At 33.4% G+C, this 25110-nt stretch overlaps 1 protein-coding gene across 1 annotated transcript in view; it reads left to right on the plus strand.

Annotated features, from left to right (window-relative positions):
• Positions 1 to 25110, plus strand: part of LOC127557246 (thrombospondin type-1 domain-containing protein 7B-like) — a 570574-nt gene that overhangs the window by 338317 nt on the left and 207147 nt on the right. The window contains exons 7-9 of the mRNA XM_051990636.1: positions 2819 to 3010; positions 6027 to 6261; positions 21436 to 21551. Of these exons, the coding sequence (XP_051846596.1) occupies positions 2819 to 3010; positions 6027 to 6261; positions 21436 to 21551 (543 nt within the window). The remainder of the gene's footprint in view (positions 1 to 2818; positions 3011 to 6026; positions 6262 to 21435; positions 21552 to 25110) is intronic.

Genomic DNA, 25110 nt, shown 5'->3' on the forward strand with positions numbered 1-25110 from the left:
GTATCTTCATCTTCTAACATAATGACTTTCATAGCATAGGCACACAAGAAATTAGTGTTAGTTTTAGTTAGTGCAATAGCTGGGACTAGAACTGATTCTTGACTCCTAGTGTTCAAACTAACTAATGCACATCCTCAATCCCACACTGTTAAACATAAATGAACAATTTTTGTGACCCACTCTGGTTGTGATGGCATCCCATAGAACTATCTGCAGTCCTGCATATTTGTTTTTCTTTTTTTCTTTGTGAATTCAAGGTTCTGATTTAATAGAAACACATCACAAGAATAGAATGAGAAGGGAAAAATGCTTTGAAAATGATCTTGTGGCTTGATTATCTGCTAGAATCTCTATTACTTCTCATAATATGCTTGAAAAGTTTTATTTGTACCTCAAGGGCAATGAGCCTGGCCTCATTTAGAAATATGAATGCAGATATTACCACTGCACTATCATCTACTTAAGACAGGAACACTAACTGTCGGCTTGTTTTATTTACTTCCTCAAAGAAGATGAGACACACAGAGAGACACAGAGACATAGAGAGAGAAAGAAAGAGAGAGAGAGAGAGAAAGAGAGTGAGAGAGAGAGAGAGACAGGGAGACAGACACATACATAGAGAGACAGACAGAGAGAGAGAAATAACTCTCCAGTTATTATTTTGAGTTTTTTTTTTGGGGGGGGTGGGGTGGGGTGGGGGTGGGGAATGACTGTGACAGAATATTTTCATCAGTGTACTGTCAGGATGGGAAAGTTGTTGTCCCCTGATACTTGTATATTTCTTACCTTGATCTCAAGCTATATTAAATGATCATCTTTTATGTTCTTACTATGTACTCTTATGAGGATACTGTGAAACTAGTTCTATAGATGAGTTATCTAAAAAGGGGTTGATCTCAGTACACCAATGAATCACATGATATGTCATTCTTGCATTCTAAAAGCTGACATCATGATCTAGTTTTCCACAGGAAATTATCTGTCATCTTTTTTTTTTAAGCTTCTTATTTTCAAAACATATGCACAGATAATTTTTCAACATTGACTTTTGCATAGCTTTGTGTTTCAGTATCTATCATCTTTTTATCTGTCTATCTAGCCCTCCTATCTTCATAATAATCATCATTTATCATTTATTTTTCATCCATCACCTATCATCATTTATTTTCTATTTATCTAAATAGATGGATGCACTTAACATTTTTGGGTGTCAAAGTAGTCTGGTGAAGCCTATGGTTCCATTTTTTACAATAATTCATTCAAAATGCGTAAAATAAAATGCCTTGGATTCCAAAGAAATCCAATTATATTGAAGTATAATTATCAAATATTTTTAAGTTCATAGAAACAAAGAAAATAAAATTATTTATCTAAGCACCATCTATCTATATATTTATCTACCTATTTTTACATCTGGAAGTTTCAAATCTTTTTTAATAAATAAAATGCCTAAGATTAATATTAAAACCAAATATATTGAAATAATTATCAATTTTTCAAAATGCATAGAAACCAGGCTGAGAAGCCCTGATAAATCAATCTATTCCTTTCTTTCATAATGACTTGAAAATATATGTATGCTAATTTCAATTATAGAGTATCTTTAAAATCCTTAAAAATGATATGTGGATTTCAAATTTCCACAAATACCACATTGTCATTGAAGGAGATATCACTAGATTTGTGAATTATTAGTTTGAATTTTATTTCTGAATTAGTATAGTACTTAGTTGTTCTTCCTTGATATTTTGAATATATTTCCCCCCAGATTTTGGAATAAATAAGAAGTGCTGGTGGTGTGGATAATTTTTGCTTGGATAGTACAAACTATTTCCAAATTTAAATTTGAAGCAGAAAATACATTAACACATATTTTGACAAGTTCATTTGGAATGCTATATAACTTTAAGCATAGTCTCATTTCCACAATTTTGTGCTGTTGCAAATTCAGAAAATAAAAATAAAAGCATGCTATAAGCATCAACCTATATGAGAACATTGGTCAGGGTGGCCCCAATTTAAAAAGAAAATTTTCTTCAGGGAAATGTCTGTGGAAATTCTAAATTGGAGCCAGAAATATAGTGTCAGCAAAAATAGTGCTTTTGGGACTAGCAGATAGCCATGATGGTTTTTTTTTTTTTTAATCTAACGTTTTAGCAATTTACCTTTTACTAATGACACTGGAAGTGTGAGTTTACAGATCACAAAGGATGAATTATAGGGCATTATCCCCAGGAGAAATGAATCTTATAGGACAGTGTGTGTACAAATAATTGTGCAACAAGTGGAAAATGACAAAGTATGCAGAGTTCATCCAAACCAACTACCAAACCAACTACCACAACACTTTTAGTCCCTTTGTATATGTCCCAATCTTTCTTTGGAATTGGGAAGTTAGGCGCATTTAAGCAAAATAGAAGTAAAGACAAATTGTAGATATTTATGCCACAGTACATGGTTTTCTTTTCTGGGAAATATATATTGTAAATGTATTAACCCATCCAAGACAGATTTTATCCATTGGTTACTATGTTACATTTGAATATTATGGGAAGAAATTGGCTTTGCCTTTGAAAAAAAAATCAGATTGTATTGTTGTCTGAGGGTTTCTAAAGATTAAATTATTTTACATCACCTTTTCATGACAGAAATACTTGAAGAGTATTGAAGATTACTCCATATGTCTCACTGGCTTTGGTACTATGGGATAAATATTGCCTCAATTGAATAGAGCAAACTTAAGAAATAAAGGTTTCTTGTTCATAAACTTATCTCAGATTGTCTGTTAGATGACTCTTCTTGGTCTGGTTGTTTGCAGGAGATGAAGTATCAGGCAATCTATGTCTAGCGCCTCCTCCTCCAGAACGGATGGCTTGTGAAATACCCTGCCGAATGGATTGTGTGGTTAGTGAGTGGACAGAATGGTCAGCCTGTTCCCAGTCCTGCTCTAATAAAAACACCGAGGGGAAGCAGACACGGACCAGAACTATACTAGCATTGGCAGGAGATGGTGAGTAATGCTAGGAATTTCAAAAGAGGATTAAGTATTTTTTTTTTTAAAAAAGACAATTACCAAACAATTGGTTGAGCAATACATTTGGTGTCAATAGTTATCTTTGAAATCACAATCAAAATTTAACATTACAGCTTAATGGAAATGTTTTATTTATTTACTTACTTTTTTGTATCTTAGTTTGAATAAGAGAGAATATAGAAAATGATCAACTATATGGTGAAAATTTATTCTCGTTTAACTGATATGTATCTACTCATAACTCTTTGAAAAATAAATAAAACCTTTTTTATTTTTAGCAAACATGCAAAGATAGTTTTTAACATTTAACCTTGCAAAACCTTGTGCTCCAAATTTTTCCCTCCCTTCACCTATCCCCTCCCCTAGATAGCAAGAAATCCAATGCATGTTAAACATTCTTCTATACATATTTCTACATTTATCATGATGCACAAGAAAAATCAGATTACAATGGAAAAAAATGAAAAAAAAAACAAAAAACAAAAAAACAAAACAAAACAAAAAGCAGACAAACAACATCCAAAAAGATGAAAAAAGTATTTTGTGATTCACCTTCACTCCCTACAGTCCTCCTTCTGGATGCAGCTATTTAGCCATTATTCTTAAAGACTTGTTATGTGTTTAAATATATATACATATGTGTATAATACATGGAGAAAGAGACAGACAGACAGACACAGAGAAAGAGACAGAGAGACAGAGACAGATACACAGAGAGAAGCATACTATCATGGAGCTGGGATTCAGTAAAGCCTTGATTTGCATCATGTCTCAAACACAGTAACTTTTTGATCCAGGGTGCTCACTTGCCTTGAGAACTATCAGTTTCCTAATCTGTAAAATGGGGATAATAAAATTGCTTTGAGGATCATACGATACACTAAATATTTTACAAAATTTAAAGTGCTGTATAAAATATCAACCACTTTTAATTGTATTTTTTTTTACTAGGGAAGATAAAGTTTAGGCACTGTACCCAAAAAGCAAAACATTTTAATGGAATTATGATATACTCAGGTTGTGTGACTTTGGATACATTAATTAATCCTCAGACCTCAGTTTTGTTATCTGTAAAATAGTGATGAGCATTTCTATCCCGGTAATTTATTTTAAAGGCATTATGTAGTATAAAAAAAATAGGTTAATGACTGTGAAAATTATATTGAAAAAAAGTTAAAATATAAAAAATACGTAAAATATCATTGTTCTAACAAATGAAAGTACCACAGTATGACCTTCAAACAAGTGCAATATGTCTAGGGTTTGAGGGACTTCTTTCTGCCCAGGACCTGATGTTCCTATTATTTATAGCCATGGCCTTCATCTCCAAATAAATTCCTTCTTCCTTCTTTCATGTGCTTCTGTTCCATCTCTGCCCACAGCTTAGTTGGAAACAGCAAGACAGTTTGACCACTTGCTGTGAGAAAGTTCTTTTTAAACTGGGTTCTGTTCTTTGATCCTGAGAAATAGTTCGGGGATCAGGATAAATGAAGATTGAGCATTTTTTCAAGTACCTTTGTTTCCTTCTTATACTTGTGTTTTGTATTTCTGGAGGGAGAAAAAGTTATAATATTTAATAGAGAAAAAATAAGAAGAATAACAAACCAAGGTCACAAATCTTCCTGAGCTTTCAGTCCACTGAATAAAACATTATAGTGTATAATAGGAGGAGATCAATGCTTTTTAGATAAATACCAGTTTTTATATGTATATAGACAAAAAAAGCAAAAGAAAAGCCAGTAATGAAATTGGATTGTCTGACTCACCCGGGAGTGTAAGGATCCACATCTGTCTGGTCAGTCTCTTTGCCAATAGATAGTGCATTGTCAGGTACTATTTTGTGGTTAAAAACTGGGCACTTGAAGGCAAATTTCTAGCATACTTTTGGACTTTGAAATTATAGTTCTAGGACTCAGGTAGATCTGGGGCACTTTAAAATTCATGGGGAAACGAGAAATTTTGTTTTTCTTTTTTTTTTTCTTTTTAATTTGAGAAAGGGAAATAATTGATTCCTCAAATTCATTTAAGTTTCATTTGGCCATACTCTAAATTTTTGTGATTTCAGTGACCTTTGTTATTATCTTTAATCTGCATTACATATATCCTGAGGAATTATATTTAACATTCATTAGATCAAAGAATCACAGGTGGAAGGGATCTTCAAAGGCCTCTAGGGACTTTTTGCTATCAGTTTTAGATTAGGAATTTGAGGCTTTAAGAATTTGGTTTAGTATACTTACCCACAGTCACATAGGTAACAGAGATGCATAGTTCTTTGAGTTCAAGTAAAAAGTTTTTTTTGTTTTTTTCCCATTATTACCTCAAAGTATATTCCTTGTATTTATTCATTTATGGTGGATTTGTTACATATTAGATTAATCCTATGAGTAAATCATTATGCTACAATAAAAGAATAAATATTTATTAAAAGTCTACTGTTTGCTAGGCAATTTATAAATACTACAAGAAAGTAGGTGCTATTATTATTTGTAGATGAAGAAATGATTTGCCCAGGATTACACAACTAAGAAGTGTCTGAGGTCAAGTGTGATTTCACATTTAACTCAAGTCCTCAAAGCCCTATTTATTGTGGCAACTTGTACCTAGAGTGTTAGATTTGGAATAAGATATTTCGTTTGAATTTCAGATCTGTCTGTGAGCTTTGATTTTCCTATAAGCTACTTTATATAGACCTCAGGTGCTGACATCTAAAAACAACAACAACAACTGAGAAATGCTAAAATGATCTCTAATACTCTAATATCCTTAGTAGCTTTAAATTTTGGGATCTACTAGTTTCTATGAGAGATAAAACCCTCATTTTTATCCATTTTTTTCTACTAAGGAACAAAATATTGCTTTAAAACAACTTAGATGGGCAAAAATTCAGAGATTCTGTTCTTGGCTCTTTATTTACAAGGATATGCTGCTCCCAGAGATTAAAAAAAAAAGTGGAAGTTCAATTATCCTTTCTTTCTTTTGCATCAAACAGGTGGAAAACCATGTCCTCCTCTTCAAGCCCTACAAGAATATCGTTTGTGCAATGATCATTCTTGTACACATTTCTATTGGGATACATCGCCTTGGGGTTCCTGCTCTGAAGATACCCTGGTAACAGCCCTTAATGCAACCAGTACCTGGAATGGAGAAGCCACTTGTGGTGTGGGCATTCAGACTCGCAAGGTTTTTTGCATGAAAAGTCACATGGGGCAGGCCATGATTAAAAGGTATCATTAATAGATTTGTTTTTTCTTGCCTATGTTATATATTTTAATATTGATATCAACAGGCATTCCTTAAATTCTTAAATATTTTACTAACATATATTATTTGTTTTTTAATGTTCCTTAGAAATTTTTGGTATTGCAATGAATAAAAACTTTTCAGTATCTTAAAAGTTATGACTGTGTTTTGGCTATTTAATAACATGATTATGTTCATCAGGAAGTTTTATGCCTGTTGAATACCTTTGTGGTTTCTTGCAGTTCAATTAGTCTCTTACATGATAAATACTTTGAAAGTAAAATCTGATCTTTAAATGAGAAATTCTATAACCTTGATATATCAAGCCCTTGGCAAATATTTATTGCCACTGAAAATTTACATGGTACTCTATAAAGCATTAACTGTGACTAAAGTAAGAGCCAATAGTTTCTGCCCTCAAGAAGCTTCCATTTTACAGAGTGCCCCTTCAAGGTATGGAAGTTACCCTAGGCTAACAAGGACTATAGAATAAATGTTACCATTTGGGAAAAACTCATAGGATATTATATTTAGAACTGGAAGTAACTTTAGAGACCACTGAATCTTAACCTCCTCATTGGATTTTTTGAAATTTAATAAAAAGGCAAACAGAGGAACTCTTCAAGCAAGATAACATTTTACTAATACACTGCCAAACCTATTCAAAAAAGATGGGTCAATGGTACTATCTCTGGTCAAAGAACTCAGATAAGCTTAGAACAAAGAATCAAATAAAAACCATATAATTGGCTAACAACATGGGGGTGAAGGATAATGATTGGTTACATTAAAGAAAGTGGGCAGAACTATAGACATGGTTATCCATTATTCCAGTCTAAGGAATGCTTTTGTGAATTTTATGAATCTCTGCATCCTGAGTTCACTGATAGTGACCCAGATGTGTACACTCGTTGGAGACTGAGGGATAAGACCATTTGTTTTTTTAATTTCTAGAGATGGGGCAAGATTATTTAGATTAGCTTCTTATGGATAGCATACAAACTCTGCAGGAAATGCTGGGATATTGTTTTATGAAAGCACTGAGAACAGAGATTTTTGTAAACTAACAGTTATTGTGAAACAACTTAAGCCCTTAATACCTAACTTCAGAGAGAGGGGAATAATTTTTTGAATTCATGAGTTTCTTTGTTTGGAGTCAGAGATAGATTTTGGTTTGTTAAATAGAATCCAGAATATGATTAGAGAATAAAATAACTTAATAATATCAAATGTAAAATGTCTGATTGAGAATTAATTTTCACAATTGGGCCATTGAAGCAAACACAGGTTAAGAGGCAAGCTAAGGGTCAAACAGCTAGTACCTAAAGTGAGATTTGAATCCAGGTCTTCCAGGCCCCAATTCTATGTGCCCTATTTACTATACCCTTCTCTTTGCTTCTCTTTGAGGGTGAGCCACTAATAGATTTCATGTCATCTTAAGTAGCAGTTTAGCTAAGGGTGCCATCAATGCACTGGAGTTATCACAAATCTAGACTACTTAATTCAGAATAACATGAAATAGGAAAGAGTCTTCTATTTTGGTTAAAAACTGAGTATCAGGGATACAAAGTAAATACATTAAAAGGACAAACTAAAATTAAAGACTTTGTTTGGAGAACTGTTAAATGAAACCTTTAAAGGCCAGCTCATTCAGATACCTAACCCTATGGTCAGTACTCTCAGACATATGGGATGTTCATTTGGAAATAGCAATTCAATGGCATTTTTCTTTTTTGTGTTGTTGTTTTTGTTTTTTGGAGGGGGTAGAACTTGGATATAGAATTTCTTTTTTTTTAATAGCTTTTTATTTATAGGATCTATGCATGGTAATTTTTCAGAATTGACAGTTGCAAAACCTTTTGTTCCAATTTACCCCCTCCCAGAAATGACAGGTAAACCAATACATGTTACATATGTTAAAGTTTATGTAAATACAATATATGTATACATGTCCATACAGTTATTTTGCTGTACAAAAAGAATCAGACTTTGAAATAGTGTACAATTAACTTGTGAAGGAAATAAAAAATGCAAGCGGCCAAAAATAGAGGAATTGGGAATTCTACATAGTGGTTCACACTCATTTCTCTGAGTTCTTTCACTGGGTGTAGCTCGTTCAATTCATTATTGCTCTGTTGGAGCTGTTTCATCTTGTTGTTGAAGAGGGCCATGTCCATCAGAATTAATCATCATATAGTGTTGTTGTTGAAGTATATAATGATCTCTTGGTCCTGCTCATTTCACTCAACATCAATTCATGTAAGTCTCCCCAGGCCTTTCTGAAGTCATCCTGCTGGTCATTTCTTACAGAACAGAAATATTCCATAACATTCATATGCCACAATTTATTCAGCCATTCTCCAGTTGAGGGGCATTAGGTATAGGGTTTCAAAGAGATCAGACAATTCCTAGTATAACAATTGCCTCTACTACCACAAATCAACAGAACTTTGAAACTTTTTGTCTCAGAAAGTTTTCTGAGGTATGGAGAGATCAATTATTTACCCATGCTCATACTTCTAGTGTAGATCAGAGGAGTGCTAGAACACAAGCCTTGCTGACTCCAAGCCATTCCTTATACATATTATTTGCTTTATAAAGTATATGATCAAAATGGTTTTTAAAAATCATGTTATCATCCTTGTTAAAAATATCATGTTAATATCAAATCACAATCCACCAAATGCATCTCAATCTGTGGGTCTCATGAAATTCCCCCAAAAAATAAACAGTATAAACCCAATTCTTGCCTCATTTCTTAAATAGCAGGAGAAGAAAGGATATTTATTCAACAGCTGAGTGATTTTTAGGATTGCACTGATGCATTTTGGAACCGCAGGATGCCTGACTGCCTCTCTGCCTCATACCATGCACAGGTTGTTATATGGTTTGAACTCCATCTGCATTGGATTTTCTTTCCCTGATACTATTGATAGTTTCATCTTCCCAGGCTCCATAGAAGTTATTTCTTCATTCATAGCAATTGCAAATATAAATTTAAAATTCTATCCTTTAATGTTAGAACCATATCTGCATTCTTTAAAGGGAAGTATCCTTGCTTGCCATCAAAGCCCTTCAAAAAATAAATATTGTGATTGGGCTTACCAAAACTCATTCCCTATTACTTCTGTCCTTCCTATAATAAAAAAACACACTTGTCAGGTTCAACATTTCTTTACAAATCCCCTGGTTGAAGGGAGATTATTGCGAACTCCCTCCCCTATCCTTAATAAAAGACAATATATAGACAAATGACAAAGTAAACAACAATTTCTTTTACTTACTTGATATGATTAGATATACTGGAGAGGTAGTGTGAAGTAGTGGATCTGAGTCTTGGATTTGTATTTAAATCTTAGAAGATACTGGATCCTAGGCAAATCATTTAACCCCTTTGTCTCTCAATTTTCTCATCTGAAAAATGAGAAGATTGAACTCTTTTGTTGCTACAATCCCTTCTGGCTCTAAATTTATGATCCCAAGATTGACATTCAGGATACTTTGTCAGGTAAGCTGAAAGATAGAAAAGTAAATTATAATATGATCTATATATACCAATTCAATGATAATTGAATACATTGTTCTAGTAAAACATTATAAAAGTTCAGTCTGCAAGTACTTTACATAGGGGAGGAGCTGCAGCTTTGATACTGTTCATCATTACTACTTAATTTTTCAATTGATAAGAAAAAAGCATTCATGAAGCATAAATATAATATACAGATTAAAATATAAAAGGCTGACAAACCCAAAGACTCCAGTTTTTGGGATTAGAACTCACTAATGGACAAAAATTGCTGGGAAAATTGGAAATTAGTATGGCAGAAACTAGGCATCGACCCACACTTAACACTGTACACCAAGATAAGGTCAAAATGGGTTCATGACCTAGGCATAAAGAATGAGATTATAAATAAATTGGAAGAACATAGGATAGTTTACCTCTCAGACCTGTGGAAGAGGAAGGAATTTATGACCAAAGAAGAACTAGAGATCAGTATTGATTACAAAATAGAACATTTTGATTATATCAAATTGAAAAGTTTTTGTACAAACAAAACTAATGCAGACAAGATTAGAAGGGAAGCAATAAACTGGGAAAATATTTTTACAGTTAAAGGTTCTGATAAAAGCCTCATTTCCAAAATACATAGAGAACTGACTAATTTATAAGAAATCAAGCCATTCCCCAATTGATAAACGGTCAAAGGATATGAACAGACAATTCTCAGATGAAGAAATTGTAACAATTTCTAGCCATATGAAAAGATGCTCCAAGTCATCATTAGTCAGAGAAATGCAAAGTAAGACAACTCTGAGATACCACTACACACCTGTCAGATTGGCTAAAATGACAAGAAAAGATAATGTGGAATGTTGGAGGGGATGTGGGAAAACAGGGACACCGATACATTGTTGGTGGAATTGTGAATACATCCAGCCATTCTGGAGAGCAATTTGGAACTATGCTCAAAAAGTTATCAAATTGTGCATACCCTTTGATGCAGCAGTGCTACTACTGGGCTTATACTCCAAAGAAATACTAAAGAAGGGAAAGGGACCTGTATGTGTCAAAATGTTTGTGGCAGCCCTATTTGTAGTGGCTAGAAACTGGAAAATTAATGGATGCCCATTAATTGGAGAATGGTTGGGTAAATTGTGGTATGTGAATGTTATGGAATATTATTGTTCTGTAAGAAATGACCAGCAGGATGAAGACAGAGAGGCTTGGAGAGACTTACATGAACTGATGCTAAGTGAAATGAGCAGAACCAGGAGATCATCATACACTTCAACAACAATACTGTATGAGGATGTATTCCGATGGAAGTGGATTTCTTCAACAAAGAGATCTAACTCAGTTTCACTTGATCAATGATGGACAGAAGCAGCTATACCCAAAGAAAGAACACTGGGAAATGAATGTAAACTGTTTGCATTTTTGTTTTTCTTCCTGGGTTATTTTTACCTTCTGAATCCAATCTTCCTGTGGCAACAAGAGAACTGTTTGATTCTGCTCACATATATTGTATCTAGGATATCCTGTGACATATTTAACATGTATAAGACTGCTTGCCATCTAAGAGAGGGGGTGAAGGGAGTGAGGGGAAAAGCTGGAATAGAAGTGAGTGCAAGAGATAATGTTGTAAAAAATTACCCAGGCATGGGTTCTGTCAATAAAAAGTTATAATTATGAAAAAAAATATAAAAGTTTTAGTTTAGGAGTAAGCCATAACAAAATGCCGCAAACTATAATTCTTCATAATGACAGAAAAATTCAGCATTATTGATACCTGATCTTTTCTACTTATATAAAATGTTTCATTGCCAATATATTATAGAAAAAATACAACTTGATTTTACTATAATTTTTTAGTTATTTTCTTTATGAATTTGCATTAAAGGTGATGCTTATACCCACAGACTAAATTATCCTCATGGTTTCAAAAAAGCATATTTGAGGAAGAAAAATAAACAAAAAAAGGACTGCCCACTATTCCTTTATCCATTTTTTAAATTTATTATTTCAATTTTTATTTCAAAATAACATGAATATATATTTTCACACGAGTATTTTATCGTTTTCCTGAATTTGTGACCCCCAAATTTGTCTCACAAAACTTTAAAATATTTCCCAAATTAATGTGTATTCAGTTTAGATAAGAGACAGCATGGAAGAAGTGGGGGAAAAAATGCTATTTAAAAAGCCATAATAGACCTTCGTTCAAGTTCTGTTTCTGACATATACTAGTTATATGACCTCTGGCTCATCATTTAACTTCTCAGTACCATGGTCAGTTCTCTAAGACAAAGAGATACTAAAAAAGGGAAGGGGACCTGTATGTGCCAAAATGTTTGTAGCAGCCCTGTTTGTAGTGGCTAGAAACTGGAAAATGAATGGATGCCCATCAATTGGAGAATGGCTGGGTAAATTGTGGTATATGAATGTTATGGAATATTATTGCTCTGTAAGGAATGACCAGCAGGATGAATACAGAGAGGCTTGGAGAGACCTACATGGACTGATGCTAAGTGAGATGAGCAGAACCAGGAGATCATTATACACTTCGACAACGATATTGTATGAGGATGTATTCTGATGGAAGTGGATTTCTCTGACAAAGAGACTTAACTGAGTTTCATTGGAGAAATGATGGACAGAAACAGCTACACCCAAAGAAGGAATACTGGGAAATGAATGTGAACTATTTGCATTTTTGATTTTCTTCCCGAGTTACTTTTACCTTCTGAATCCAATTCTCCCTGTGCAACAAGAGAACTGTTCGGTTCTGCAAATATGTATTGTATCTAGGATATACTGCAACATGTTTAGCATATATAGGACTGCTTGCCATCCTGGGGGGGGGGGAGGGAGGGAGGGGAAAAAACGAAACATAAGTGATTGCAAGGGATAATGTCGTGTAGAAATTATCCTGGCATGGATTCTGTCAATGCGAAGTTATTATTAAATAAAATAAAATTTATAAAAAAAAAAAAAAAAAAGACTAAATTCTAAATTGAGATGATCTGCTTTGTCAGAAGGAATTTTCTCACCCAGTAATACCACATAGCTGTGAAATCACAATCGAAGTCCTTATTTCTATTAGTTTTATTAAATAAGGGAAGGGGTGGCAGTTAGGTGATACAGTAAATAGATAGAGCATCAGTCCTGGACTCAAGAAGATTTGAGTTCAAATTTGGTTTCAGACATTTGACACTAGCTGTATGATCTCAGACAAGTCACTTTATTCCAATCACCTCACCAAAAACAAAAATAATTTAAAAACCCCCCAAAACATAAATAAGGTTAAAAATTATTTTTTTACTATGCATAACCTTCTTTCCTAATTTATTGAGTAACACAAGAAAATGAATTGCACAGATGTTTCTCCCCAAATCCACCCCCTCTAAAAAATCAAAACATTGCTAATTACTTTTTGCACTGTTAATGAGGCTGGAGACTTAACAACCTAGTTTTAATTCTTATTGTATGTCTCCAAACAATCCTGCTAAATATAAGCAGACTGTGTTGACTTCAGTAAAGTTAATTAAAATTCTTGAGGTTAATGAGATTAATTGAGCTAAGAATATAATGTCTGGTGTCCAGCAATGTACAGTATGGTTATCAGTTATAGTAGGTAACATCGTAGGACTATTTTCAAAATAGCAATTTTGTTACGGTTTCTCAGACATGGCAGAAGGAAAGAAACCTATCTCCCTCCACTCATATAGAATGAGGAGAAACACAGAGGCAATAGAGAGAAAGGAAATATTATGACAGAAGGGAAGCTTACAGGTTGGAATAAAAAGGGAAACTAAGTTTCAGTGAAGGAGATGAGCTTAAAATATTTCTGTTGTATCAAAACACAATGCCAAATTTTGCTGATTCCCATGGTCTTGTTTCCTTGAGCTGGTATTTTGGTTTCAATTTAATTGCATAGGTGGAAATGTTAGTATTGTATAAGTAATGGAACTGATCATATCAGACAATGGAAACTGAATAGGACACAGCTGAACCAATAGGGAGATCCTGTTAGGATATATGTGTGTGTGTGTGTGTGTGTGTGTGTGTGTGTGTGTGTGTGTATAATTTATTTGGGGTTTTATTTATTTTTGATGGTTGGTTTTTTGATAAATCTACCTCCCCTAACCCCTTCACCTCCCTCCCATAAAACAGTTAAAAAAAAAAAAGAAAAGAATGATTTAAAATATATAAAAAACTTGGGTTTTTTGGTTACAGTTTCTGATTAGGAATTTAAAATTTTTTTTTCATTTAACACAAAATAGTCTGTTATGAATTACAAAATTGAATAACAACTGAATGATATCCCTAAGTGATTTTTTTAAACTGGTAGGTTAAAGCCAACTAGCATAGCATGATCACTTTCCATAGAAATAGATTATTTCCTCTCTGATTTCTGATTATAGCTACCAAACCAAGAGAAACAGTGGGCTAGAGTGAATATAGTGCTGTGTTTGGAGACAGAAAACTCCGAGTTCAAATTTTGCCTTTGAGATTTCATAACTATGTAACCCTAGGAAAGATACCCCCCATTTTCTTTATAACTAAAATGAAGATGTTAACCTAGAAGGTTCAACCTAGAAGAAGGGTTGTTGTAAGGCTCAGAGGAGCTAATATATGTAAAGTGTTTTACAAGTTTTATACTTATTAACCTTAAAATGGCAAATTTTATAGCATTTAGTTGGCTTGATTCAACACTGCAATAAAAAGAACTAAATCACATGATCAGTGAGAGGATATGGATGTAGGTATTTTCATGCCAGTCTAGAAGAAAAATTTATTAATATAAAATGGTTTTCTACTTAGGGGACCACCAACCCTGATCCCTGAGGGTGTGCAATAAATTATACAATATATGATGGTATCAAGAGTCAGGGATTGCAAATAGATTCATTAACAAAAAATATAGGATTGAATCTTAACATTTTTCTGTACGTTAAGTAGTCATCAACATAATTTTGAAGTTGCTGGACAAATTATATAACTAACCCCATGAAGACCTTTATTTTCAATCTTTTATTATGCTCAAAAATACTCATTTATTCATTTATCTCTTCATTCAAAGTATATTAAACACTGGATATGTCATAGACATTCTAACAGTTTCTTCAACTTTACTAATATCATAATTGCCATATTCAATAGCCTTTTCTCAATTTTCATTCTTTTTAACCTCTTTAACACAGTTGATTATCTTATTCTCTGTGATTCTTTCTTTTCTAGGTTTTTGAGACACCACTCTCTCCAGTCATCCTTCTTATCTATCTGAGCATTTTTTTCTCAGTCTTCTTTGCTAAGTTCTCCTCCAGATACCACCATTTAATTGTAGATATCTCAAAGAGTTATGTCCAGGGGCTTCTTCTCTTTTCTTTCTATATTAATTTATTTGATCACTTCAGATTCCATGCTTTGTTTATTATCTCTATTATGATGATTCCCAAGTCTACCTGTTTGACCCTCAATATTCTGTTGACTTCTACTTTTTTTTTATTTTCTAGAGGATTTATTTTTAACATACATTGCTTTATGAATCATGTTGGAATAGAAAAATCACAGCAAAATAGAAACACCATGGGAGAGATTAAAAAAAAAAAACAACAGAAAAAATAAGTGAACGTAGGATGTGTTGATTTACAATAAGTCTCCTTAGTTCTTTTCCTGGCTGTATATGGCATTTTTTTTTGTCCCAAGAATATGTGTAGAGGGCTGAAACTCTTGAGTCAATGCACTGAGGTCAGGAAAGCCCAGCACTTGAGGCTAACTACTGATTGGACAATACTCTATGGGCATATACTTGGAAAATGCCCCTTCCCACTATGCTGTGCTGGCTCATTGATTGGTATATACAGAAGGTTGTAGGAAGGACTAGGGGGTGGAGTAAGATTGGCAGAGTCACTTTCGCGGTAGACAAGGATGAAGGAGGTTGTGGAGATCCTGCTTCCATCCCCTTCACTTCTACCCCTAAAAACCAAGAACAAAGACTAAGGACTTTAGCTTATCCTGACTCCAGCTGATTCTAAGGTACCTTGGGTGCTAGTGAGGTCATCACAAATATGAGATGGCATTGGATCACTGAATCACTGAGAAGAACCAAGTCTTTCATAATTGATCATCACATATTCTTATTATTGTGTACAATGTATCCTGGTGCAGCTTGTTTCATTCAGCATCAGTTCTTGTAAATTTCTGCAGGCCTTTCAAAAGTCAGCTTGTTCATCTTTTTTTTTTATAGAACAATAATATTCCATTACCCTCATGTGCCACAACTTGTTCAGCCATTCTTCAATTGATGAAGATCTATTCATTTTCCAAGTTTTGCTACCACAAAACCAGCTGATACAAACAGTTTTGCACATGTGAGTTCTTTCCCCTCTTTTATGAGTTCCTTAATGACACTGCTGGGAGAAAGTGTTTGAAAGCCCTTTGGGCATAGTTGGAGATTTTTCTCCAAAATGGTTGGATCATTTCACAACTCCACCTACAACATATTAGTGTCCGTATATCCCCTCCAGTATTTATCATTATCTTTTCCTGTCATCTTAGCCAATCTGAGAGGTATAAAGTGATACCTCAGAGTTGTTTTAATTTGCATTTCTTTCATCAACAGTGATTTAGGGCATTTTTTTTCACATAACTATATGCAGTTTTCATATAACTATAGATGGCTTTAATTTTATCATATGAAAATTGTCTGTTCATGTCTTTTGACCATTTGTCAATTGGGAAATTGGCTTTATCAGAAATACGAACTGTAAAGATTTTTTTCCCAGCACTTCCCTTTTAATCTTGTTTATGTTGGTTTTGTTTGGTGCAAAACCTTTTTAATTTAATGAAATCAAAGTTGCTCATTTTGTCTTTAATACTATTCTCTAGCTCTTCTTTGGTCATAAATTCCTCCCTTTTCCCAAGATCTGATAGGTAAATTATCCCTTGTTCTCCTAATCTGTTTATAGTATCATCCTTTATGATCTGCTGGACTTGAAGATCATTTCAATCCATACTTCTTTCAGGTGTCAAAGTGATTTCTTAACTGACCATGTCACATATACTCCACCAATCCCATTCTATAAATTCTATTGGCTTCCTATCACATATATGATCAAATATAAAAATCCTTTGTTTTGTATTCAAATCCCTCCATAATTCAGCCCCCTCTTATCTTTCTACTCTTCTTATACTTTATTTCCCACTATGTACTCTTTGATCCAATTTTACTGCCTTCTTTACTGTTTCACAAATAAGATACTTCATCTCAGATCTAGGCATTTTCTTTTGCTGTTCCTCATGCCTGCAATTTTTATCCTCCTCATCCCTACCTCTTGGTTTCCCCAGCTTTCTTTAAATTCTAACTAAACTCTCATTTTATATTCTTTACCTCTTCTTAAATCTAGTGTCTTCCTGCTATTAAATATTTCTTATTTATCCAAAATATGATTCATTTGTATATGACTGCTTGTTGTCTCTTCCATTAGATTATGAGCTCACAAGACTCTCTTTACCTCAACACAACATTGAAGTTTTGACTGATACTACAACCCGAAGTAATTATCCTCCTCATTTTTTAGTTCTGATATTTTTGAGTATTCCTCTCTTACACACCAAAGTTTAATCAGCTACATTCCTTCAGATAGGACTCCATCATCATTTGAATAATCATCATCCTGAAAGAGTGTATTAGCCTTGATATTCATACCTCAACAGTACTCTCAGTGTTCTCTGCCCTTTTGATGGGAAGCCTGGAGGTTTGACAGTGAACCAAAGGATTCGCCCAAAAGGCTCAGTTCAGGGAGGTCTGCCAAGGCAGCCATATCTTCATTTCTTACCCACTAAACTCTATTTGGGTTGGACTTGATCAATCCGTGGCACAGAGTGTCATCCTTTTATGTTATCTTCCTCCATTAAAATTTAGATTTCCTGAGGGCTGGGGCTGTCTTTCTTTTTCATATTTATATCCCCACTACTTAATACACTTTATTTGTTGAATGATGTAGGGTTGAAACAAAATTTGGGAAAAAGTCAAATTTGGCAGGTGTGAGAGACTTTGGAAAGAGTCAATGAAAAGACTTGCATATTTTTGGAAGTAGCAGGAGGAAGGACAGAGAAGGAGAAAAGGAGAGAGGCAAGAAGAAAATATCAGTTAACTTTAACATTTTTAGCCTCAAAATCTTGATATCACCAACAGAAAAGTTAAGAATAATGACAGATTTTGGCGGAGAATTTGACAAATTCACTTTTGAATATCAACTAATCAATGACTGGATAGTAAGGTTGAGGTATGTTGAAGACAGCTATCAAAACCTGGATACTTTTATAACATTCCCCATCTCATTGCTATTGGTAAAAAACATTTGTGGACTATACAATTTATAGAGGAGAATGGTATTGATGCAAACAGTGCTTTCAATTTCAGTTATATACTTGGACAGAGGGGGAGAATTTTTAAAATATTAACTACTTGTTACTAAACTTCAGACTTTTAAATGAATGTTTTGTTTATTTCCGGTTCTCTGCAATAGAGTACAAATAATACTTCAGTTTCCAAAGTTTGTTGTTTAAATAATATACTTCTATGTTTGTCTATATCCATGATCTTAGCTATGTGGGTACTAATTTCAGTGGAACAGATTTCAACTTATTCAAACCTTTTTATGCTATAAGAGTCTTTTCCATTCCCTTTACATTTCCCATAGGGAGCTACTCAATACACATGATGTCCTCTTCTAGATAATCACATGTTGTGTGGTTAACAGTACAATGCTTAAACTGTTCATCTTTCATCCTCCACTCTCCCAATGTGACTGACTTTTTTCCCTTTCCGATCATATATTTCCTGAACAATATCTTTAAGACCACTTACAGTGTACAAATCAACACAGAGAAGCCCACTTAGACCCCATCTGCATTGCCCTTCTACTCACCCTTAATTTTAATTCCTTGGATCTTGACATTTGCAGTGATTAAATAGAATTATTATTCTCATAAAGATGCTGGTCTGTATAACATTTCATTTATTACACGGATATACTTAGGCAGTCATTAAAAAGGGGAAGAATTTAACTTCAACGATAGTTATTAACAAAAGGGAAAATCATTAAATACATTTAATAATAAAAGGGAAATTATAACTATAACTAGTTAATAAGCAATCATTAAATGTATAATGAAGCACTGTGTGGAGCATTATGGAGACAGATAAATGTAAAAGAAAAGGATTGTATTCACAGCATATAGTCTAATTAGAGAGTCACCCATGATAAATAAAATTATAACCCAATGTAGTAGGAAGGATATTATATTATATTACATTCCATCATGCTCCTTTAATTAATATTAACAATACAATATAATGATTATATAGATCATTTAAAGCTTTTGAATGGTGATGATGATATTGCTGCTGAATTAGGTTTGTATGGTTCCAGCTATGTATAGTTGTAATGGGATCTTTTGTTCATTATTTAATGTTGTTATTATCATTCAGGTATTTTCATTGGGGGAATCATTGATCTAATTTTTTATTGTAAAATACCTTGTGGAAATACTATATATTTTAAATTTTCAGTTGTTTATCAGTCGGTCATATCTGACTCTTCATGAGTGTGTTTGGAATTTTTCTAGCAAAGATATTGGAGTGGTTTGCCATTTTCTTCTCCACTTCATTTAATCTTTACCCTATAAGGGTTAAGGGACTTGCTCAGCATCACACAGCTACTGTGTATCTGAGGTAACATTTGAACTTAGAAAGATGAATCCCTCCAACTGTCTACTGCCCCAGCTAGTTTCCCTAAATGAGGGAATTACTGAGATTGATTAATCAGGGCATGATATGGACAAACTTACCTTTTGGGGAAATCATTTTGATTACTGTATTGGGAATGAATTGGAAAGACAAGATGTCAGAGACAGAGAAGGTTATATAGGTTATTGAAATAGTTTGGTTAAGAAGTAATGAAGATGCCATCCAAGGGGGTGGCTTCTTAATTAGATTCAAGAGATGTTGTAAGGGTAGAATGAATACAATCTGACAACTGACTGAATGTGTGGGGTGAGGGAGGATAAGAGTTAAGAATGATTCCAAGATTTTGAACTTAAGTTCTACAATGACACCTTTGATAAAAACAGGTAAGTTCTGAAAATGGGTGGGTTTTCATTATTAATTTTTCCTACACCAGTTCTGCTCAGTTCCATCTTCCTACCATCTTTCCTCATTCCTAACATCTGCCAGTATTCCCTTCCATCGCCAAAAAAATTACGGTGTGTTTATTTGTATAGAAGTATTTTTTCCAATCTCTATTGATGAGAATTCCTTAAGGGCAAAGACTTTGAATTCTTTTTATCCTTTTAGTAACTTGCACAGTTTCATAAATACTTCTTTTAGTTGTTTTACTGATTATGTTTATATGTTGTTTCTCCTTAATAGAACATAAGCTCCTTGAGGACAAGGATCATTTTGTTTCAGTATTACAATCCCTATTGCCTAATCAAGATGCTTTACTGCATTATAAATACTTGGTAAATGAAACTGAATTAAATTGAATTGAAAAGACAAAGATTTTTGTTTACAGGTTAATGGGAGGGCATGACCTCTTGAGTTCTCTTTCAATTTTGGAATGTATTTTGATAAATCCGGTTATTATAGTCCATTTTTTCCCCAACATGTAACCTCTAGTCATAGTTACTCTGAAATACCTACCAGTTCTTAGTCTAAAATATATATTTTCAACCTCCGTTTTAAATGCATTCAAATATTTTAAGTAATTATTAGCAATTTTATTTCCAAATCTAGCAACACATGAAGCTATTAATGGTATTTTTAGATAACCTTATGGAATTTTCCCTGGGGGAAAAATGCCATTGTTCTAGAAACAATAAGCCTGAAAACATACTATATAGCAATGTTTTCAGTAATTTGCTCTTTCAAATGCTTTTGCATGAATGCATATTCATTTCCTTTAGAATACTTATTTGTGAATACTCTTCATACTTTTCCAAATTCACACTAATAATCATAGCATTCACTTGAATATGAATAAAATATATATTTTATAACCTGTCCAATATGCATATCTTTGTTAATCAGGCTTCTATCGGTTGTCAGCATTATGGGAAAATCTTTTTTTTTCTTTTTTCTTAAGTTATCTATATGAATTCCTTATTTTGGAATTTACTGAGATGTTAAATAATTGTGTTCTGAGGCTTGTTTGATGCTTTGTTCTTTTTTAAAAATGACTTTTAATTCAACTCTTATATGAGTCAAATTTATATGACCTAAACCAACTCATGTAATGACTTTAGCTGTTAATTTTTCTATAAAACAAAAACATTGACTAGATCAGTGATGTCAAACTCAAGTAGAAATGGAAGATGTTATACAATTCATAAGGATACCAAAAAGTTGCAAATGGACTTAGAAAAGTACATATTGATATTATTATAGTATCTATTTTATTGCATTATAATTTAATTATATTGTTAAGCATTTCTCAAATACATTTTTATTTTGTTGAAGCCATGTGCAGCAATGTTGTAGGCTTCATTCTCCTGTGAGGATGTGTTTGTTGTTTCTATTCTGGATGATTCATCCTATGTTAATTATTTCCTTTAGTAGTCACTAATTTATTTTTAATGTCCACAGATGCCCAGATTCTACCCGACCTGAAACAGTCCGTCCTTGTCTCCTCCCATGCAAAAGAGACTGTGTTGTGACACCTTTCAGTGAATGGACTCACTGTCCCACTTCATGTCAACAAGGTAAGAAAAGAGTATATTAATTATAAATCATTTCAACCTTCCAGCTCTTCTGGCTATTGTTACCATTGAGGAATCTCACTAATGAGGAATCATCATTATTTCTATCTCAGTGTTATTCTTGTGACTTACTAAAAAAAAAAAAAAAAAAAAAAAAGTTTAAAAAAAATCAATAGGGTATTAAGAGTATACAAAGAAATTATTAAAAAAAATTAAAGGTACTAGTACCTTGGTATCAGAAAACATTTCACATTCTCACTCCATCCTTATAGAAAAACAGATGTGACTAGATGATAGCAAATTATATGTACACATATGAATTGTGTATATTCCATATGTACACATACATATCTAAGTATATATGCGTATATGTGTGTGTGTGTGCAATACTGATCGACTGAACTGACCCAAAAAGTGGTCATTGACTAACTATACCAAATGGAATTGATGTCTCTACTAGTGCCTTAATATTTTTATCAGTGACTACTATGAAAGTGTCTGTTATGTTTATGAAATATTTCAAAGGCACAGAACTAGGAGAGATGATTAACACACCAGATAACAGAGTTAGAATCCAAGATATGGACAGACCAGAACACTTGGTTAAATATGAACATAAGAATTTTGTTAAAATTGTGTCTTGTTCTGGTCTGCCTACTTCACTTACCTTCTATTCAGTATAGTAAATTTTAAGTAGGCAGCATAAAGTTGTAGTAAGAGAAAGTAAGATTGCAAAGGGGAATTTGGAAGTCATGTACAAAATATCCTAAAGAGCAAAATAGCGTAATTTGCAAATTTGCAAAAAAATCTGGACTGTGTTCAAAAAAAAAAAAGAAAGAAAAGAAAATGAAAGTATTATTGTCAGCCTAACTATAGAATGGATTTCAAGTCTGTGAACCACATTTTAGGAAATAATTTGTTATATTGGAGCATATAGGAGGAAATGTATTGAGGAGAGGGAGCATTGTGCTATGGAAAGAGCAATAAATTGAAGTTGAGGACCAAATCCTGATTCAACCCTTTGCTATCTAAGAAGGTTAACCTTTCTCAGCATATTTCCTTATCTGTAAATTGAAAGGTTAAAGAGGGAGGTGGATGAGAAGATTTCTAAGATTCTTTCTACCTCTAAAATGTAAGATCCTATGATGTGAATAATGGCAAAAAAGATGTGATTCATGAATGTAATAGAATTGGTCTGTAAGAAAGACAAGAACTTAATGTCCAAACAGTATAAAGAAAACAATATGCATAATCAGTACAACTATATCACTAAGAAAAACAACCAGCAAACAATAAATAATGAGTGTTGCAACAGTACAATGAAATTGGCTCCAATAAAGAAATAGAAGGAAACATTTCCCCTATCATTTTGCAGGGATGGAAGATTCCTTTGTGGAGAGTATTGTGTAAGTTCTCAGATTTTTCTTCAATGTGTTGATCATTTTACCGTTCTTAAAAAGCATCCTTTATTAAAATAAAGAGGCTTTTAGCTCTTTTTAATGTCATGGATCCCTGTGGCAGTGTAGTAAAGCTTTTCTCAAAAAAATGTTTTTAAAAGAATAACATTAAATATGATTTTAGCAGAAATCAATTATATTGAAATAAGGATTTATTTTTTTCAGCCATGTTCATGGATCCCCTTTGGTGATTTGTGAACCCAAATTAAGAACTTTTTCTTTAATCAAAATAGGTTTCTGAGAAGAGAGAAGGGAAAGTTCAAAGGATAAAATGTATCATATTTAAAAAACGATAAGAAAATGTTTTTGATAAAAGATCTCTCAACACTCAATAGATGGGGAATGTAAAGATATTACTTGAAGGATATAGGATTGCCTGGAGAGAATTTAGACAGGACACGATAAGCTGTCTAGTAAGGATGCTTAGGTTTTAGAGCTTAGCACAGTATCTGGTATACTTCATAATTTTTAAAAAAAATTTATTGATAGAGAAGAAGACATTAAGTATGTAAATAATTGTGATGGGCACATGATAATGTTCAGCAAGTATTTCTTTGATCCCTTAATCCTTGAGAAGAGAATGTAAGAATACATCAGCTTTTAGAAAGTATCCTTTTATAATTTGTGTGTTGAATAGTTGTTATATTTAATTTGTATTGAAGGAATGATACTAAATTAGGATAATGTGCTGGGTTTTTTAGTTTGTTTTGTTTTGTTTTAACTCTGAGCCAGATTCTTCTCAGAACTGGTTATGAAGTAACATTGGACACTTAGGAGGATGGATTAACTTTGTCAGGTCATTGGGGAATGATTTAAATCACTGTTTCAGTGTATTGAACCTGTAAGCAATCAATATCTCCCTATTCTTCCCCAAAGTGGTTCTTTACAGACACAAGAAGGGAGAAAGATATCCTTAATTTTTTTTAAAAAAAAAAGATCTATCAGTAATTTTTAAAATTAACTCCAATTTCCAGAAACTCAATTAGATATTTAAATGGTTGGCATTGTAATAAAAATTATATCAAGCCTCCACAGATGCCTGTGCTTCCAAATTTTCAAGCCTAGCTAATCCTTTTCACAGCCTGAGAGCCTGGGGACTTAAAGAACTGAAGATTTGATTTTAAACCTCTCTTGCTAGCTTCCCATCCTACCTGAAAGTCATTTACCCTCATGTTCAAGTTCTTTTCAGAGGCCCCAAGCATATTAACTAAGTTCAGGTTAATTAAGAGGTAGATGAGAGGAGGAGGTAGTCAGGAAAGAAGGAGATAGGAAAGCCATGGTATTTCTTTCTTGTTCACTAACGAAAATTTGAGGGACTGAGGGAAAGAACAAAAAAAGAGGGAAAGTACCTGAATATCTATACCACAGGATGGAAGCATTAGTTTGGTTCCAGAAACTCCAAATAGTTTCATAATAATTTTATATGAAGAGAGTGAAATATGAATTGAGTCATCATGAAATAGCACAGAACACAAAGTCAAATGGATCTAGAATCAGTACTTATTTTGGATTCTTATTTGCTTCATGACCCTGGGCAAATTACTTAATCCTGTACCTCACCTGTCAAATGAAGTTGTTGAACTGCTATACATTTCAGATTTTGTTTCCTACATACAGATCGTTAATATCTAATACGATGTATTCTTTAGTTGTTCAGTACTTTCATTCATGTCTGACTATCATCTTATTTTGAATTTTTTCATTTTATAGATGAGGAATTGAGGCCAATTGAGTTGCACAGGGTCAAACAACTACTACATATCTAAGGCTGGATTTAAACTCATGAGGATTTGCCATCCTGATTCTGAACCCAGAGCTCTAGCCAGTCACCTACCTGCCCCAGCGATGTATTCTAGGATCAGAGATATCACTGGTCTCTGAACTGAAATACTTGCCATAGTAGGAATCCCGCTTCAGATCATCCTCATTGCTTCTAGCCCTAATTCCTCCATTATCAATGAAAGTACCATTGTGATGATGCAACCTGTTGAATTCTTCTACCATTCCTGGCCCAGCAGCCAAGGGTATTGAAGTGGTAGAAAGTTCTCATCACTAAACTTGTTGGCATTGCTCAACATCTTAAAGCAATGTTGTTTCATGAAGGA

This window comes from Antechinus flavipes, chromosome 3 (assembly GCF_016432865.1).
Source record: "Antechinus flavipes isolate AdamAnt ecotype Samford, QLD, Australia chromosome 3, AdamAnt_v2, whole genome shotgun sequence".
Lineage (NCBI taxonomy): Eukaryota > Metazoa > Chordata > Mammalia > Dasyuromorphia > Dasyuridae > Antechinus > Antechinus flavipes.